Source organism: Tauraco erythrolophus, chromosome 10 (assembly GCF_009769465.1).
Source record: "Tauraco erythrolophus isolate bTauEry1 chromosome 10, bTauEry1.pri, whole genome shotgun sequence".
In the NCBI taxonomy this organism is placed as follows: domain Eukaryota; kingdom Metazoa; phylum Chordata; class Aves; order Musophagiformes; family Musophagidae; genus Tauraco; species Tauraco erythrolophus.
Genome location: NC_141474.1, coordinates 29,364,128 through 29,383,564, shown reverse-complemented (window position 1 = coordinate 29,383,564; position 19,437 = coordinate 29,364,128). Strand labels below are relative to the sequence as shown.

The following is a 19,437-nucleotide window of genomic DNA, read 5'->3' as shown; positions in this document are numbered from 1 at the left end:
GCTGCCACAGGCATATAATATGCTTTACATATCTGTTATCTGACAGTTTCTACATATATTATTTTACATCTGAGATTACAGGCTAAGTACTCTCCTGTTGCCTTGGTACAAGTGGGGTTTTCTGGGAAGAACTGGAGCTGGAAGTTGGCCCTACACATTTCTTGGTTTATGTAGTTGCTAAACGAGCACCGTGTATAGCCACTTACTGTGAGGATCATTACAGTGGGTTTTTTTCTTTCATTCGCACAACACCCCTTTTACCAAGGTAGCTGGCCAGTAGGTTCATGCCAGTATTATTCTTGATGTTTGCTTTGATCTATTTAGTACTCTCAACTCCAGTCTGTGTACTGGCCCCATAAAACAGAGTCACCTTTGCAGAGGTGTTTCTCTAACTTAAGTGATTTTTGTAATTACTTTCAGTACTTAGAAACTATGATACTTTTTTTTGTCTTCCAAGTTCAGACTGACATCTGGTAACTGGTTTTTGTTAATTGTGTGATATAGTCTGGTGAACTGGTTTTTAAATTGTGCTTAAAAACCTGATTTTGAGTTGAGCATCAATTTGTTTCTAAAGAAGTGGAGAAATCAAGAGCTTAAAGCCGGAATGTATACGAAATAAGCCTTCGTCTGGAATTTGTTTCTGGATTTGCTGTAATAGGAATGGAGCACTCTGGTATGCATGTTATGGGGAATTCTAGAAATTAATATATGAGAAGATAAATAGGTTCTGGTGCTGCGCTCAGCTGCTTGTGTAAGAATTTAACAAGTGACCAAGGTGATTGTGGCCACTAGGCTTGTACTAAGTGATTACTGCTCGTGAAAAGAACGAATTCTTTTTAGAAACTGATTTTTAACAGTCCAGGGTCACAGTGCCACAAATTTGAAGTGAGTCTAGAAAACTGTCATTTGTATCTGTAAGCCAAAACCAGCCAAATAACATTTTATTCAATAAAAAGTAAATGTGTCTCTTGTCTAAAAGTATCTGTGCAGAAACCGTTCCAAGATGCTTTCAAACTGCTGAGCTACAAACCACACGGGGAGGTATGATTGGTTTATTGCGTACCGCAATCTGGAGTATTTCATCACTGAATCTTTAGTGAAGAAGGTTGATGTTAATAAAGCTGCAATGTACTTACACCAAAAGCCTAGGAATAAAGAAAGAAGCACTGCTGTATCACTGCAGATCAAGAGAATACAGTTATTGCCTGTGTTTCTGCAGGGAACAGCTCGTTCAGCGGTGTCTGCTAAGTCAGGCCGTGAGGGACAGGCTTGGGTCTGGTGTGCCCATGGGACGGCCAGGTAATGGGAGTTAAGCTGTGCTACTTAAGCACACGGCTGACACAGCCAGGCTGTTACCTGAATAGATGACAAAAGACTTATTACCAGTCACACTTCGGTGGAGGAAGGCTAAAGCAGTCGTTCCCCAGCTGTGCACCTTTGCTCAGCAAGGCCATCGTTGGCCCCGAGAGCTGTATCCAACAGCTAAATGCACCAATTTGTTGGCTGTGTGGCTGCGTGAGAAAGTTTCAAAGTTGTTCAAAAATCTGTTTGCCCACAAGGCTTTGGAATCACTCATCTAGGGCAGTGAGCAAGTTTTCCTATCAAAAGTTGCATTTCTCAGGGTTAATTAGCTGACTTCCATTCGTGCTGAGCTTGTGCTGCCTGAACCCCCTGACTCTCATTTCTTCCTTGAGACTCTTCTTTCTTCACATAGCATGCTTGTGTTTGAATTTCGCTCATTCCCAGCTATGTTGCTACCAGTCCGTGCTGGGTCAGCTGTTACCTTTGAGTATTTTATTCTCCTGAGGTTTGCCTGAATCAGAATTGCCTTGCCAGCATCATGAATCACTAATCAAGGGGGAACACAGTGACTCGTGATAGATTTTAAAGGCTGGCTGCAGCCAGACGTAGTTTTTCACAGTAGACATCCCTGGAGGTAAGTAGAGGTAGAGGATCTATGTTCAGGAGCAGAGTTCTGCTCTCAACCATGCCAAAGATTGGAGTGCAGTTTGATTTCTGGGCTATAGGAAGGGCAAATTCCTTTGCCCACCCCCTTTTTGGTTTTTTCCTGTCCTCACCCGTTACCGTTAGTGCAAAAAGAAGGGGAGACTGACCTGCATTACAACTGGCAACGTGTGCACAGACTGACAGGTAATTATTGATGTAGACAGTGGTGGGATGGGAGGTTTGACAGGACAGTGTTGCACATCACTCACTCTCAGACCAGCTCTAAAAACAATGGAGTTTAAAGATGATGTTATGTTCAGGATAGAAAAAAGGGAATTATTTTAACTGACCTTTTTAAACAAAGCCATTTCTTTGTTGGATTATTTAATCTTTGCTTTTGATTGAGCATGAAAAATGCCCCTCACAAAAGGGAATATTTAATAGCTTTGCTATTAGAAAACTATCTCTAAAGAAAATTGAGTCCTGGGTTTTCCTAACAGGCCTATGTATTTGCTAACTAAAAATTCAACTGTCAGTTTACTAAATTATTAAACTTCGAGATCAGCAGTGCACGTTGCTGCTTTACGTACACCAAGAACAGGTGATTCTTCCGCTGTTCTCCTTTCTTTCTTTGATGTCTAAGTTTTTCCCTCTGCTTATTACTAATATCTTCTCTCTTTTCCTCTGTGCCAAGCTAAGGGCATGACCAGCTGATCTCTGAGATGAGATGCTCGTCAGCGAAGGGAAAATAAACTTTTTAGTGCAAAATGATCTGAAGAACTCTAATATGGAAACTGAGGTTTTCAGTAGCCAGAATAATGTCTTAGTGTTGCAGCTCCTTTTGAAGACAAGTTCTGCTTTGGCTTAGAGGTGGAGCGAAGACAAGAGCAAGAAAATTTGGTGGTTTCACAGGGAGGGACCACATTAGGGTTTCAATGGGGCAAGGTGAAGCAGCCAGCCACTCTGACTCTGTGCCCATTTCTCCTGCTTGGCTACATGGTGGGCTTCAGTGGCGTTTGTAGCACCAGCCTGTTTGAAGTCTCTCACGTTGCACTTTTTTACCCATAAATACCAACAGAGACTGCTTTTGTGCTGATTTGAATGAGTACCTTGAACTCTTCCTGTAAGCAGATACAAGTTAAGGCTTTATCCTGCCCAAGTTTAAAAGGGCTTGTCTGCCTTATGACTGCTGCTGATAAAAGTACAAAACTAAATCTCTGTACAGCTATGCTCATCACCGTAGTGGTGGTATCCTTTTGGGACTTAGTATAAGAAAGTAAATGGCACAACTGGCAAAACGATTATATTTAATGTTGGCCTCCAGGGTACTAGCTGGGATGGAGCAGTCGCTGGACCCATTTTGGCAAATTCTCAACCTGATCTGTGATTCCTGATTAAGTTGAAGTCAGCAGTGAATTTCTTGGGCCAGGATGTTTCCATGTGTGCGTGAACATTTCTCCGGTTTAAGTCCAGGGTAAATCATGGATTTGTCTTATCCACAGAGAAGACATGCAAAGGGCCAAAGTTAGTAGAAGTAGGGAGAAAAGTTGGCAGATGGCCTCAGACTTCAGTTTATCAAAATCCCCTTTTTGTTCCCCTAAACAATGAGGGCTGTGCTTCATAGTGGTTAAGCTAGGCAGTTGCCTGTCATTACAGAGCTGGTTTAATTTATTCTCTGGATTAATCTGAGTAAACATTTCTGGTGACCATATGGCTGTGATGTCAGGAAAGATACAAAACTCTGCAGCGTTTAGGGGTGGCAAGAGGTTCCTGGTGCCTCACTTGGTTAGACACAATGTTTTACTCAGATGGAGTTGGACTACAACGACCTTGTTTAGGTTGTGGACCTCTTCTGCCTTGTCACACAGAGTTTCACCCTTCATGCTCAGCTCTGCAGCAGAGTCAACACCATCTCGCACTGTCATGCCACAAGTAGGTGGTGGTCATAGTGGTTTTGTATGTTACTGTTATCCAGAATGGTAGCAAGGATTGGAATCCCTGGCTTGTGTCACATCTCATTCAAGTTTGTTAAAGTATTCATGCATCTTTGATCAAGTCAATGCTTAGAGACGTTTAGCTAACGTCTAAGAGACATCTAAGTACTGTTGATCCTAAGAAGCTGGGCTGCTTATTACTATAAAACCTGATGCCATTTGTCTCTTCAGCCTACTATGGAAATATCTTACCTCTTTACACTGTGCTCAAATACAGTTTATATTACCTATTAAAACTATTGGCACTTCTCCTGAGGATCATTTTCTTCATCGAGGTTGTTTGTAGTGTCTGTGTTTGAAACATGCTTTTCCTATAAAACCTACCTCACTTTTACTCTGACAGTCTATATTTCGGTAATTAGGATTAATCCTGGGATTTTGAAATCCTGATTATTTCACTCTGATCTCAGAGGTGATAATCATCAATGTGATAATCTGCACAAAAGCAAGGTACATGCTATCTATTTTAGACATGCTGACCCCTTTGTACGCTAAGCTTATTTTATCCCTCCAGTTTCTAGGTAGAGAAGGAGCTGGAGACTTATGGAAGACTCCTAACCAATGCTGTTGTAAGGAAGCCTTTCTTACAAGCACACGAGAATGGACTTAAGGGCCGTACTATGCAGTGCAATGGAATTAAATCTGTGTAAATCCTTTTCCGTTCTCCTGGGAACTTCTGAACACAAGTCACCATAAAACAAATCACACCACAGAATCTAACTTTTTATCAGGTGTATCAACCATTAATGCTGTTTATGATGTGATTTCTTGACCTTCATAGTATATATTTTTTAGTAGCCTTTCCTAATCTGTCTTTTGAGTCATTTATAGTAATTTATGTTCAAAGTTTAAAGGTAACAGTCAGAAGTTATGTATCTTTATGTGCAGAAAGAATAGGATTTCTCTATTTCTCTGCCTTTGCATGCTCCCACAAAGGTTATTCCACATAAGTGTGTTCTTACATACTCAAAAACATAGTCAGGTAACAGCAGTCTAAGCTCCCGGGTCCTGGGAATCAGTGTTGTCAGCATGCCCCAGTTCTGATCCGAACAGACTATCCTGCGCTAGCAGACGGATGGGTCAGCCTCCTCTGTCAACAAAGGCATCAATTGTGGTGGTGGTTTGGTCTCGTTCCAAGTCTCCAAGTGCTGTAATCTTAATTCACTTAAGCCACTAATCATGACATTCGTTTTGTCCTGGGCTGGTTTCAACTGGAAATGTAAAGTTGCCTGTATTTTCTCAATGTTCTCAAGCGTATGCATAACACGGATACGGTGAGCACACCAAATACTGCTACTGGATGCAGTTGCACTGGCTTTAGTAGAAGTTGCAAGTTCACGTAAAGCTTGCTATCCCAGCAGGCCGATTCTCGTAGCATGTTGCTTTACATAACAGAAGTAGTTCACTGCAGAATCCTAACCTTTATTAATTCTTTTTATTAACATTCCCTGTATTCTGTTTTTGTGTATTGCTAATACATAGATCCAAACACAGGCACTCAGCAAAGCTGTGGGATCAGGGGAGTTCCCGTGTAGCCACAGTTTGTGTGCTCTGTACACCAATGCCAAAGAAATTCCTGAGAAGCATCCATCATGGATGTTGCTGCCCCCACACAAACACTTCTCATTGTAAATGAGGCTCTTGTTTGATATCGTTTGGTTTGGACTCAACTTGGCACAGGGAGGAGATAAGGGAGATTAACTAAATATAACAAATATGATTATATAACACTCTTTAGCAGAAAATCTGATGTGTCTTGCAGGGTTAAGTGAAGTAAACTAAGGCAACAGCAACCTGTCCTGAGCTACAGAGTGAACTAGTGGGTGAATAGGGTAGAAGCCAGTGTTCCTAGCACCCATACTGAGGTGGAGAAGACGCAAGGGAAGGAAAACACCAGTGCAGACATGCTTTCAACTGTGATAGTAATTTAAGTCACAAGATGGATTTTGAAATGTGTTTCTTATACACCCTAAATACTTCAATGAGAAAGTATCAGATGTAAGTCAGTAGTGTAGACTGGGATATACATTTATATATACATATAAACGCACATATACACATATATATATACAAAAAAAAAAGACTACATATGTAAACTTGTGACTGAGATGCTTTTCTGAATCACAAGTATCCAGCAATAGGGAACTCTGAGTTCTGAATGTCCCTAAGCAATCTCTGCCTGTCAGCTCCCTTCCTCTCTTCTGAACAGTTGCTCATTTAACAAATGCACTTGTTTTGGCTGGAAACACAGAGGTACCCATCCTGTGCATGGGCAGATATGAACAATTGTTTTGTTCTTGAAACATCTCTGAGATAGGACTGACAGCTATGACAGAGGAAGATTTAAGGGCAATATTTGAGGAGAGGAAGTCTTTGTTAAAAAAACGTTCCTTTAAAAAAAAAGCTGACAACTAAACCATTGCTGGAGGAAAGAGGGAGGTAGGAATTTTAAGTTCCATAGTAAAGGTAGTAGTGGAAGTTTTGCACTAACAATTTATTGGAATGTCAGAAATTAATTGAACCATTTAGTATGGTATTTTCACTGTTGCAGAATGAAGTTTTGGATTGGGATTTGTCTTCTGAAGAACCTGGGAAAAACACACAAGGCAGTCTGGAGAGGATTGGGGTTTATTTCAGCAGAGAAACTGTTCAGACCTGTAAGATGATGTATTTCCACAAAGGGCGTTCTTTTCAGTCTGCTGATGAAAGTCTGGTGGGTTTCCCACCAGTAGAAGCTGCTTAATTACATTTTGTGTATGCTTTTAGAGTACCTGTTTGGTGAGAACCTGACAAATGGTCTTCTGAAAGTAAATCAATTCTGTTTTCTTGGGCTTTCTTGAATATACATGATGTCCGGAGCCTGAAAAGCACAGCAGTGGCACAAGAGGAAGCAAACAGTGGGGCGCCAGTTAGGCTCTATGGTTCTCTGAAAGACTTTGTAGCCTCCTGTAAAGAAAAAGAAGAATGTGCCATTTGCGGTAGTGAGTAAATGGAACCTTCTTGTCTTCTTTGCTCTTGTCTCCTTATAAGCAAACCATTGTTGTCCATCCTTGGCATTTGCAGTTCATTGTGATAAATTGGTCTTGATGTGTCTGACATTTCAACCAAGTTGTTTAATGGTGCTTTTCTGAAAAGGCAGATCTTCCTATAACTGCATTGGTCCAGAATATATCCAGGGTAAGAGCACTCACCATCGCATACAGCCCTAACCCTTTCCTTTCTGGGTGGATGAACAGGGAAGTAGGAAGTAAGCATTTTGGTCACATAAGCCCAAAAGCCCTGGGATTATGTAAGCAGAGTACAGAAACAGAAACTAAGTCTGGAGTGCAGTTGCTAAAAGCCTGTTTCACAGTGTGGGCAACAACATTGAGTCCACTTGCACTGCTGCAGCATCTCGGGAGGGGGAGAGAAAACCCAATTTGCTGAAATAATGCAGAAGTATTTTCATCAAAATTTTGCTTTGAGTTTTATGCAAGATCTCCTGTCTGTTATCTGCCACTGCTTACAAGTTGTTGTCTTCTGTGCAACGGTTGCTTGGGTGCAGAAACCACTGGAATGCAGAGATTTGATGAACTGTGACGAACAGCAGCTTCTGTTGCTGCATCCCTGCAAGTTCAAGCTTTGATTTACCTTTTTTAAATGTCTGCAATTACTCTGTCAGCAAGATGATTAACACAGAGATTTCTTTCCATAAATAGGAGTCTTCTGTCCATACCTTTCCAAACCTTTGAGCTTCCCAAAGCTATTAAACGTCTGTCCACAGCAGCCAAGCAAAAATAATGCCCATAATTAAAACTATGACAAATAAATAACCTTTTTGCTGATTAATGATCCCACTGTGTTATGATACCATTTTGTAATTATATTTTACCACCTTCTAAATCAGGTGTGTGGAAAGTGTTTTCACCTGTCTTGACCCACTTAGTTCTCAATGGAGATTTAATATGAAGATGAAAAGGTGGTCCTACTTGGCATCAAAACAAACTTTCATGGGATCATAGAATGGTTTGGGTTGGAAGGGACCTTCAAGATCATCTAGTTCCAACCCCCCTGCCATGTGCAAGGACACCTTCTCCTAGATCAGGTTTCTCAAAGCCTCATCCAACCTGGCCTTGAACACTTCCAGGGATGGCGCACCCACAACATCTCTCGGCAACCTGTTCCAGTGCCTCACCACCCTCAGAGTGAAGAATTCCTGTCTTAGATTTAATCAAAATCTCCCCTCTTTCAGTTCAAAGCCATTGCCCCTTGTCCTGTCACTACATGCCCTTGTCCAAAGTCCCTCTCCAGCTTTCCTGTAGCCCCTTTAGGTACTGGAAGGCTCTCCCTAGAGCCTTCTCTTCTCCAGGCTGAACAACCCCAACTCTCTCAGCCTGTCTCACCTGGAAGGTGCTCCAGTCCTTTGGATCATCTTTGTGGCCCTCCTCTGGACTCGCTCCAGCAGCTCCATGTCCTTCTTGTGTTGGGGTCTCAGAGCTGAATGCAATATTCCAGGTGGAGTGTCTCAAGAGCAGAGTAGAGGGGCGGAATCCCCTCCCTCAATCACCATAGCCTGAGCGAGAACAACCAGAACAATTTTTTGGGATGTGGAACAATAACCTGATTAACAAATGTCTCTGTGACTCTTTGGTCTCCCGGTTTTCCCAGTATGCCAGTCCAATACAAACCTTGTTCTTGAATGCATTACACAAATGCGGTCAGGAGACAAACTTTCAAAGTGCAAAAGCATGGAAATCCATCTGGAATAATAAATATAGCGAGGAAAGTTTTTTTTTTTTTCTCATGTACGCTAAGCATGTGTTTGCTTATGGTAAAAACTTGTTTTTGGGCACGGGGCAGCCCAGAAGCAAACCTCGCCACAGGGCTCAGCCTTGAGTGGGAGGGAGAAGAGGGGCTTAGTTAGGGTGTGAGTGCTCTGTCTGCTGCAGCCATGGGCAGGCAGGGAGAGCTGTGACCTCCTTGCCCTGGCAGCCAGCTCCCATCTGCTGGCCCTGTGGAGCAGCTCCTCAGCAGCCAGGGTTTGGTGGCGAAGATGTTTGGGACAGGGCAGATGGGTTTTGGTGGCCGTGGCGCTGCACACCTCAGAGCTGAGAGACTTCGAAGGCCTTGATGGAGGAACGCAAAGCCCAGGTGGCTGCTGGAGACCTCAGTCATGTCATCCCTCTGTATGGTACTTGTGGCAAAAAGCCCTTTTTTCACCAATTTCACTTGGCAGGTCCCTCAGAAAACAAGGCAGCCCTGCTCTTGGGGTTGGGGCCCCTTTTCCACGGCCAAGCGTGGTGCCTGCCCCCCATCCCGGGCCCCTCATGCTGCCTCAGACACAGGGCCTGCGCCCATCCCTGTCCCCGACCCAGAAGTGGCTCTCTTGCTCCTCGGGTTTGCCGCCTTTCTCCTCAGAGGGGCCGATGGCAGCGAGGTGAGGCCTCGGGCACCTTCTCTCCCTGGCCCCTGCGGACTCATCCTGCCAGAGCGCAGTCTGTAATCCTGGTGTGACTCTGTACAGAGGCTTTAAGGCAAACAAGTTACAGTGACTTGGCTGCGCGTGTTTGTTGCTCACCGCAGCGTTCTCCAGGCTCACAGCCACGCGTGCGAGGGCCGGGCAGGGCCGGCACAAGTGGTGGTTTTGGGGTGCGAGCCCTTCGTGCTCAGGGGCTGTCGTGCTTCTGCGCCAAATGGACCATTTTAGCCCCACTTTCTTCTGGTCTGAGGGGGCTGCTGGCTGCTAATCAGCTGCCACAGAATTTGTTTTTCCTTCTGTATCCACTAATTACTTGAGGATGTTTAAGGATGGTGTGCCCCAGCGTACAGCTCTGGGGACGGCGTCTGGAGCAGCTCAGCCGCAGTGAGGCACACCGGCTTCCCTGAGGGCAAGCACCTTGTTTGACACCATTCTGCACAGCTGGCAAGTGACCTGTTTTTCAGATGTGCTATCGGACTTCTGTGGAAGGATGTGAGCGCTGAGTGTCCCTGCAGTCATGCATTATAAACCTACACCTTAGAGGGACCAGGGCTGAGAGGAAAATTCGGGATGTGGGTCCCAGCTTGTGAAAGGGCACTGATCTGAGCTGCCAGACATGCTGATGCTGGAGCCTTTCCAACGTCAGGTGTTTTTTATTACTGACCTGCTGTTAAAATAATCAGAAAGCCTAAGTAAGGATCTCTTTTTTTTTTTTCTTTCTCCACTGCTCTGTAGGTCATACAACATTCATAAACGTTATTTAGGTATGCAGCGAGCAAATTTCAACAAAAATGCTGTCTTGCCTCAGGGTTATAAAACATCATTACATCTGTTACTAACTGTCTGTCTGTGGCAGGACCTAGTTTTTCTTGATATATCGGTTGCCCACAGCTCCTAGAAACTGCTGCTTGCAGCACTTCGAGGTGCTAAGACAGAGAAATCCTGGCATTAAATGGCATTGCTTTCGAAGTGGCTGATTGATGCTTTGGGGCTGTAAGATGCCCCTCTACAGCCTTCTTGTGCAGGTGGAAAGAGAGAAGTATAATTTTCATCCTCTTTGGCTCAGCACTTGGGAAGCTGATTGACTTTGCATAAATACCTTTACCAGGGCAGGATAACGTGAAAGTTTTAATTCAGAATTTAGGTTTCTCCCTTTTCAGTAGACTTGCAGCTATATGTAGCATTATCATCACTAATACCAATGGAAGAACTATTTGAAAACATGTAATTTTTTCAAAGAGATAAATATTTCTATTTAATAAGCAAATCCTGCCAAACTGGATGATGATTCCAGAATGCTGAACAATTGTTTAAACTGTGGAACGTTATGCATTTGAGCAGCCTTGTCACAATAAATGTAGATCTGTTGCTCTTTATACTAGTATGAAAAAAAAAAAAAAAGAATTTTGGCAATGCAAAATAGTTATATGAGAACGAGCTTCGCAGCTTGCTTGGTTCCAGATAAATTTGGCAGATTTTTTTGAGTTGTGTTCTTGCATGTGCTGGGGTTTTTGCTTCTGCAGATCTTCCTGTGTCTCCATGTCTTAGCTCACAGTTGTGTTTAATTTAGGCAGCTACAGTTAAGTTTGTCTAACATATGTGAGTTCATGCATGTGCTTGCCACTTTTTCCCCAGGTTTACTGACCATAATCTGCCCAGATCCTTAAATTTAGAGATTGCCTTGCAATACCAAACCCTTATACTAAAATTAGGCAATTCATTTTTCCTGACTTAATTTGAGGTAGTATTTTCAGAGTAGCCTGTCCAGCGCTGCTGTGTGCAGGGTGATAGTGTTTTAATAGCAAAAGCACAGTGAATCGGGGGGTTGAGGCAGTCACAAACAGGCAGTGCTGCTGCTACATCGAGCATTAAGTCACACTGAGTTCTGCAGTCCTCCTACTTGACAACCTGCCCTAGGTTCTTAGTTGAAATCCCTGTTGATCTGTTGAAGCAACTCTGTCAGTTCGTTTTGGTTGAGTTATGGTTTGTATTGAGCCATACAAAATAAAAGTAACTTTAAAATTGTAAACAGTGTTAGCAATGTCTAGAATTATGTTTAACTTGTTTGGGTTTTTTTCTTTATTTTATTCTTCCAGCCAAGCAAGTATGTCCAGCTGAAAAAATTAGCTGTGGAGACTTAAGCAACAAATGTATCCCGTCGTCCTGGAGATGTGATGGGCAGAAGGATTGTGAAAGTGGTATTGATGAGGCTGGTTGCACTCCTGGTGAGTCAGAGTAACACTTTAATACATATGCAACATCTCCCTTTTAGGACTATAAAAGTCCTGGAGCGACTATTACAAATTGTGTGTAAAGAGATGACTTTTCCTGCCAACAAATTCATTCACTCTACATGTGCAGTGCTAAGTAGTGAATTTTAGAAAAAGGAGAGGAAAGAAGAATTCTTCAGTTGGAGCTGTCTGGAGAATATAAAGTGAACTCTATGGAGAATTAAGCATTCTTTTACTACTGTAGCAGAATATAGTTAGTCAGTTTGGAACATGATTATCAGGGTTAATACCCAGATGATGTGGTAAGGACTTAAATAACCTCCTTCTGTGGCAGCTCAGCAGCTTACCACCAGGCAGAGTGTAGCCCTATAGCCTAAGGCTAGCTTCTGCTGGGATATAATGGATAGGCCTGGACACTTCTTTATTAATAGCTTGTTGGTTTCACTGTACAGAAAGACAATGATATACTATTTACTGTTACTGTTTTAAATTCAGTCCCTAAATGGCCATTGTCTTTTATTAGGCCTTTGTCTACTGAATCAGAGCTCTTTAACAGTGTTTTCCCTCTGTGAAAACTCCTACACTGTGTAATCAAGCCATTTCTCAAACTGTCGTTTTGATAGACTAAACATATTCAGTTCTTTATGCTTCTTGTTGTCAAATATTTTCTTTTGAATGAATGCTTGACTCAATTTTGTGGCTTCCTTTGGCATCCCAGCTGATTTTTCCAACTTTCTTTTTATACCATCCACCAGAACATAGGGAATATCAGTCTTGCCAGTCTATGCAGAAGTAAAATCACCTTTGAAATACTCTTCTTATGTAACTCTGTTTGTTGTTATTACATTCTTTGTGTGTAAACGATCCCAGGCTATTAAGAAGCTGTCTCATGCTCCATCCATCAAAATTTCTGCTTTTGCACTTGATACCAGCAGTGTTATTTTTACTTCCACATTACTGGCGAAGGGTTGAATGATTACATGCAAGCACACACCGATGTTTGTTCATTTGAAAAATGAATTTTGGGCTCTAATACATAGCCAGTTCATAATTCACATTATATCTTTTTATTGAAGTTGTGTAATGAAATATGTTTTATGTGAACATTTTGCAGTTCGAGCAAAACAGCGTGGATAAATTTCTTTACAGTCAGCCTTATCAAACAAAATCTTACCAGACATTTTACTGTCTGAGCAACCTGTTCCAGTGTTTAGCCACTCTGCATAAAAATGTTTTTTCTTTGTACTTTTGTCACAGCTTGTGTCCATTGCCTCTTCTCCTTTTGCTGTGCACTTGTGAGAAGAGTTGGCTTCCAGCTTAGCTGTATCACCCCTTGAGATATTAGAGAATTGCAGTAAGATCTCCAGGCTGAACAACCCCAACTCTCTCAGCCTGTCTTCATAGCAGAGGTGCTTCAGCCCTCAGATCATATTCGTGGCCTCCTCTGGACTCACTCCAACAGAGTCCCAGAGCTGAATGCAGTACTGCAGGTGAGGTTGCACAAGAGCAAAATAGAGGGACAGAATCACCATCCTCGACCTGCTGGCCACACTCCTTTGGATGCAACACAGGATATGGTTGGCTTTCTGGACTGCGAGCGCACATTGCTGGCTCATGTTGAGCTTCTCATCAACCAACACCCCCAAGTCCTTTTCCTCAGGGCTGCTGTCAATCCCTTCTCTGCCCAGCCTGTACTTGTGCTTGGGATTGCCCTGACCCACGTGCAGGATGTTGCACTTGGCCTTGTTGAACTTCACAAGGTTCGCACGGGCCCACCTCTCAAGCCTGTCAAGGTCCCTCTGGATGGCATCCCTTCCCTCCAGTGTGTCGACCACACCACACAGCTTGGTGTTGTCAGCAAACCTGCTGAGGGTACACTCAATCCCACTGTCCATGTTGCTGACAAAGATGTTAAACAGCGACAGTCCCGATACTGACCTCTGAGGAACACCACTCATCACTGGTCTTCACTTGGACATTGAGCCATTGACCATAACTCTTTGAGTGCGACCATCCAGCCAATTCCTTATCCACTGAGTGGTCCATCCTTCAAATCTGAGTCTCTCCAATTTAGAGACAAGGATGTCATGTGAGACGTGCTTTGCGCAAGTCCAGGTAGATGATGTCAGTTGCTCTTCCCTTATCCACCAACACTGTAACCCCATCATAGAAGGCCACCAAATTTGTCAGGCAGGATTTGCTCTCAGTGAAGCCATGTTGTCACCAATCACCTCCTTTTTTTCTGTGTGCCTTAGCATAGAGTCCAGGAGGATCTGCTCCATGATCTTGCCGGGCACTGAGGTGAGACTGACTGGCCTGTAGTTCCCTGGGTCTTCCTTTATTCCCTTTTTAAAAATAAGGGTTGTGTTTCCCCTTTTCCAGTAGGTGGGAACTTCACCAGACTTCCAGGACTTCTCAAATATGATGGATAGTGACTCGGTGAAGGTTTGATGCAACTCACTAATTGAGTTGACTACAAATTAGACACAAAGTGTTTCAAAGCATCTCCATTCCACACTGCACATGACTCAGAGGTCCAGGGCAGCAGTAACAGGTTACTGTGCTTGCGCTGAGCCTGTGCAGCAGTTCCGTCGAGTTGGCTCACAAGGAAAAGGCACAGGTTGCTTTACGTTGTTTTGTGTGGAATTGTGTGTGCACAGGCAGTTCCTAAGTAACGAATTATTATGACGTGGTAAGTTGGTGATGTGCTTAGACCCTGTGTTCTTTGAGCTAATGATGTTTTGGCAGTTTTCACAAGTCTTTTATTTGTTTTCTGTATGAAACTCATGGTCTTCTCTCTATGGCATAAGCATTTTTTTTTCATTTGAATGGGAGGCTTGAATCAGAGATGAGTTCAGAAGATAATTGTAACAGCTGTTGAAAAAATTACTCATTTCCCACTATGAGTTAGTGAAATTAAAGCAATTTTTACACTGGTGGCCACCTCCACTAATTATGGTGTAATGCTCACACCAGTAGGAGTTGTTTCATGGAGTCTTTTATTTATAATAAAAATCTACTTGAAATTGCTTTGAACTTCTTTTTTTCAGGGCTCTAGGTAACCCCCAAAATGAATGTAAATATGTTCCGAATGCCACAAAATTTCAGCATAATGATGCTATTAATGGATTTGGAAATAGCTGAATGTTTCTCTTCTGGATGTCTCAGCACCTCTAGTCTTGTTTATCTTCCACATTTTTCATGTGTATGAAGGTTCTTATGGTTGAAATTTAATCTGAGGACAAATTACCATCTTCTGATGGTTGTTGGGTAACTCATGTGAAATGAATTAGTGACTTTCATCTAGTTCCTTATGACTTGAGTGCTGTCTCCACATAGGCTGCCACCTCAGTGGGTGCACATCGGCAGTCTCTGCTGAGGAGTTGCTGCTGAGTCTGAATGTGGGATGGGCCGTTCTCTGGCCGGAGGACCAGGCAAAAAGGCACTGAAAGGCAAACTTGGAGCTTCCTGGGTGGGTGCAAACATTGGAAGCTTTCAGTCCGAAGAATTTGTTGACTCAGCACCTTTCAGAGGCATTAAACTCACTTTGAGAAGGAAACAGAAGGCACTGCTCAATGGCTGTAGTGGGAGCATTTTCAGTGAGGTTTCTTGTCAAGGCGTTTTCCTCATGGATGAGAGCAAATGTGTTAGCCATTTAAACTGTGAGAGCTTGTGGAGGATTGATAGCTATCCTTTCTTTTATCCAAATCTGATAAACCTCACTAAGCCTATCCGCTGATACTCTGTTAACATTCCCATTTCTTCTCTGTTTAGAATCCTCCTTTATCCGTTTTCTCTTATCTTAGCAGCACACAGTGTCCTGACAAAAAGAAGTACATCTGTTCCTAGTTTCAGACCTTTTCTTCTTTCTTCTTTTTTCTTTTTTCTTTTTTTTTTTTTTTGTTTTAACCTCTACACTCACGTTTTTGTTCTCATTTCAAAAAAAGCTTCAGCACTGAGAGTCGCCCGCAGCCCCTTGGAGCAGAGCACCCTGTCATAGCTAAGGCTGCACTTCTCACAGCTGACCAACTTGTCTATAAATAACACATCTTTCTGGATGAACATTTGGAATGGGATAATTTCTATGGTGAGAGCCTGCATGTGCAATAAACAAGTGGGAGATGACTTGAAGATCCTGTAAGTGAGGACATCCAGAAGAAAAACCCTAAGCTCTTTCTAAATCTGTGTTAATAAAGTTATTACATCAAGATAGTGTGACACTTCAAACATATTTTAACTATGGATACTGCTATTTCTTGATAGGTATAACTGGCTTTTAGTATTATAATTCTTCAAAAGAACTTAATATGGAGTTTATGAACATTACTTGAGCCTGCATTTCTGCATTGGTAATTTGTACCACTGACAATGTTGTCCAGATACAGGAGTGGGGCTTGGTTGTGCCGAGGCTGTGCAAGTGCCCGTCCCTGTGTCAAAATGTTCACAGTCCAAGTTAAGGGAGGATCTGCTGCAGGATAGTGCAGGAGAGGGAAACAATGATTGTGGTAGTAGAATCATCCAGAACTGTAAGAACGGTGCAAGTGTATTATGGTTCTTCCTCCTATGTCTGCTTCTGGCCTCCAACAACTTGCTTTTCAGCTGCTGTTCTGGATTTGATAATTCTTGATGGATTTTTTTCTTCTCAGAATTATGTAATTGCTTTTTGAATCAATGTGAAATTTATCTAGCATAGTCAGTGCAGACACTGGCACGGCCAGCTGGAGGGAGAAAGCTGCTGTTCAGAAATTCAGGGACAAAAGTTTAGAAAATGAATAAGAGAATCTTCTGTTTGAGTTGGGTTCTCCTTTGTGCTTTGTATCAGCCACGTCCTTGGTGCGTCATCTTGCACCAATGGCAATAAAATGGTGCGCTCTCCTTTGCTTTTGGTCACTGTTGAAGACTTGCTGTTTCGCTTGGCACCCTGTGTGATTTGAAAAAGGTTTGTCACAGCAGCACTCAGAATATCTTTCCTTCAAGGAAGGAGAGAATTTGCAGTCTTGTATGTCCTTGCATAACCTTCTTTAGACAAAGAGTTCAACTGCAGTTAGCAAGCGTACTTGAGTGGAGGTATGCTGAAAAAAAATGCATCATCTCAAAGGATAAGTCCAATATTTCCTTTGAGTTCCTCATCTCTCCCTGTACAATCTACCATTATAAAAAGCTAGCCTTAGGAGTAAGCAACGCAAACTCTATTCATCTGAAATAAGGGTGCTGTTTGCGATGTCTGGAGTGAGAAACAACAATTTGATAGGTGAAATCCATTAAAGTAAAAGCTTCCACAGAGATCTGTAAAAGAGCCTTTTCTGGCCTGTTAGGCCTGGTCTAGTATCAGCGTTAGGAAAGCAGGTACTCTCACAAGCAGTCCAGGCACTGACCCCATCCTACTGCTTGGAAGCCATTATCAATGGATTGTAAGGCACTTGATTGTTGTTGTTCACCCATGAACAAGGAGGAAAAATGATGCGATTTTCACCCTGTGGAAGAACTTCCCAAGGAAGCAATGGAAGCTGTGAGTTATTTAACCTGCAGTGGATAAAGCACCAGTGACTAGGGATCCAGATTTGTGTCTGCACGGGCTGTAATTGCACCAGGGATTAATTGTGGATGTTAATCCTTGCATGTAGGTAGCTAAGTGCCTGTCTGCCTAAATAATTTACTTCCAGCAGGTAGACTTTAAGTCCTCTGCTAACTTCCAGCGCACAAACAATTTTGGAAAATGCAAATATCTACCTTTTTAAAACAAAAGCATATATAAAAAGAAAAAAAACATTATTTTTCAGTTTTTTGGAGCAGAAGTAATTTGTATCTCTACAATACTAAGTGTGTTGTAGTCATAGGTCAGGTTTAGTCCTCTAAAATAGACATCGACAGTTAATAATGTAAGAGCAGTCTCGAATTTGCTGGCTTGGAGGTGCTGGCTTCCTCTTTCTTATGTCCCTGGTTGAGGTTTTCTGCTCCCAGTGTACCTAACCTCTGTCACAATTGATTGGACGAGCTTAGGAATGCGTTTACTGAGACTAAAAAGAGAAATTAAATATGAGAGACTAATTAAAGCATCGCAACTCAGGGTCAGTCTGGACTTCACTAACTACTGCAGAACTTGTTAAATCTCTGCTAAGAGAGATACAAAGCAGTTTTGTCAGCTGCTCAGGAATGCAGAGAGCATTTCAGCATGGCTTTAGAACAGAAGAGCTGTAGCAGCTGAAATGGGCATTACATCCCTTTAACGCACGCATCGCTTGTTCCTCCTGACAGGACTCTGGGATGGTCAACAGAGAACAAGGCTGTGGCTCCATCTCTTCTGATTGTGTTACTGGTTGTCACCTGGACCACTTCTTGCACCCAGTATGGAAATTGTGTCCTGCAGATAAGGAGTTGGAAGAAAAAGGAGTTTTTCCCCTTTCCCAATAGACAGATACAGTGAAATACTTATTGATACAGTGACAGCACAGTAAGCACAGTCCTGCTCAGCTGTAAGCCACATGTCCTGGACATGGTAGTTTACAGCCTTCACGTTTCGGTGGTGTATATATATCACTTACAAGATCTTCAGGGTAGGAACTTTTCACTTTTTTCTGGCAAAGCTTCAGACACATGTGTGATTCTCCATAAAAAGCAGCAGTGCTTGCGAGGGGTCCTTTTCTTGGAAGGTCCAAGTGCAGAAAGCTTTCAGTCAACTCTTTTCAGAGCCCAGCTCTATAGCCGTCGTGTCACCTGAGAACCATTGGCAGAAGGCAGAATTTAAAGCAAGCTAAAGCTGGTCTGATCCCTGCAGGATCCACCTGGTGTTGAGGCAGCTGAAGTGGGGAAATTGCAAAGCCGATTTAGAGCCACCTTCCTCCACATTGCTTGTGCACCTATGCTCATGTGAAGTGACCTTTCTGTTGACAGTTAAATTGTTTCATCATCTTTTATCAGTGCCCTGTAGCAAGAAGGAGCATCATGTCTCAGCATCATTTTCTTCTAGATGCAGTAAAAGGTACCTGTGTTTTGCATCTGAGTCACACTTCCAGTGCTACCTATGGGAATTTGACCATGCTAATTCTGTTCATTCCAAATCTCCATGGATCCTACTGAGAGCTTTTTACTTGGTCATAGTGTGGCACTAATTTTATCTTCCTTTGCAGCCTGATTAATATGTGGTTTCATCAAAGTTATGAATTCTGTTCATTACCTTCATTAACAGGCTGGGTGCATGGTGGTGATGTACTGTTCCTCAGTCAGCTCTGAGGGAAATCAAACCCAAAGGATCACATTGTGCCATGTATTCTCCCAGAGAAACCTACCTATTTTAATGGGGTTAAAGGCCATAGCATTGCATTTGTGCCTGTAGAGGTAATATTTATCTGCTATAACTATTCATGATTATTTCAGCATGCGATGAAGAGAGACATGGCTAGCCTGAAACTCCTGTCATTTTATACAAGGTAGCTGTAACTTGAGTACACTTGTCACAGTGGAGGAATCTACAATTATTTCCAAGAATGGAAAGAAGATGACTATAAATTTAACAAATGAAAGTCCTTCATAAATAAGATAAGGTAGCACAGCAATGATATCCTCTGGGCTTTACATGGTGTTTAATTACTGGACAGCTGGAGGGATTAATGCTTTTGCATTATGCCCTGGCTCTCAGAAATTAAACATGTACAGCTGCCACTTTATCGCTGCTTAAAGTATTAGAGCTCCTTCGAAAGCAGTAGTAATTGCAGAAAAATCCCCATTGTTATTTAGGAAAAATCTCAGCTCGTAATCATATTTGTACTGAGTTCCTTCGAACAAAACAGCACGAAAAATGAGATTGGTA

The 19,437-nt window shown here is 42.5% G+C and overlaps 1 protein-coding gene across 1 annotated transcript in view; it reads left to right on the top strand.

Moving 5' to 3' along the window:
- The window catches only part of LRP8 (LDL receptor related protein 8), a 195,162-nt gene that overhangs the window by 140,169 nt on the left and 35,556 nt on the right, over positions 1-19,437 (top strand). Inside the window, exon 4 of the mRNA XM_086617939.1 lies at positions 11,496-11,624. Coding sequence (XP_086474065.1) covers positions 11,496-11,624 — 129 coding nt within the window. The remainder of the gene's footprint in view (positions 1-11,495; positions 11,625-19,437) is intronic.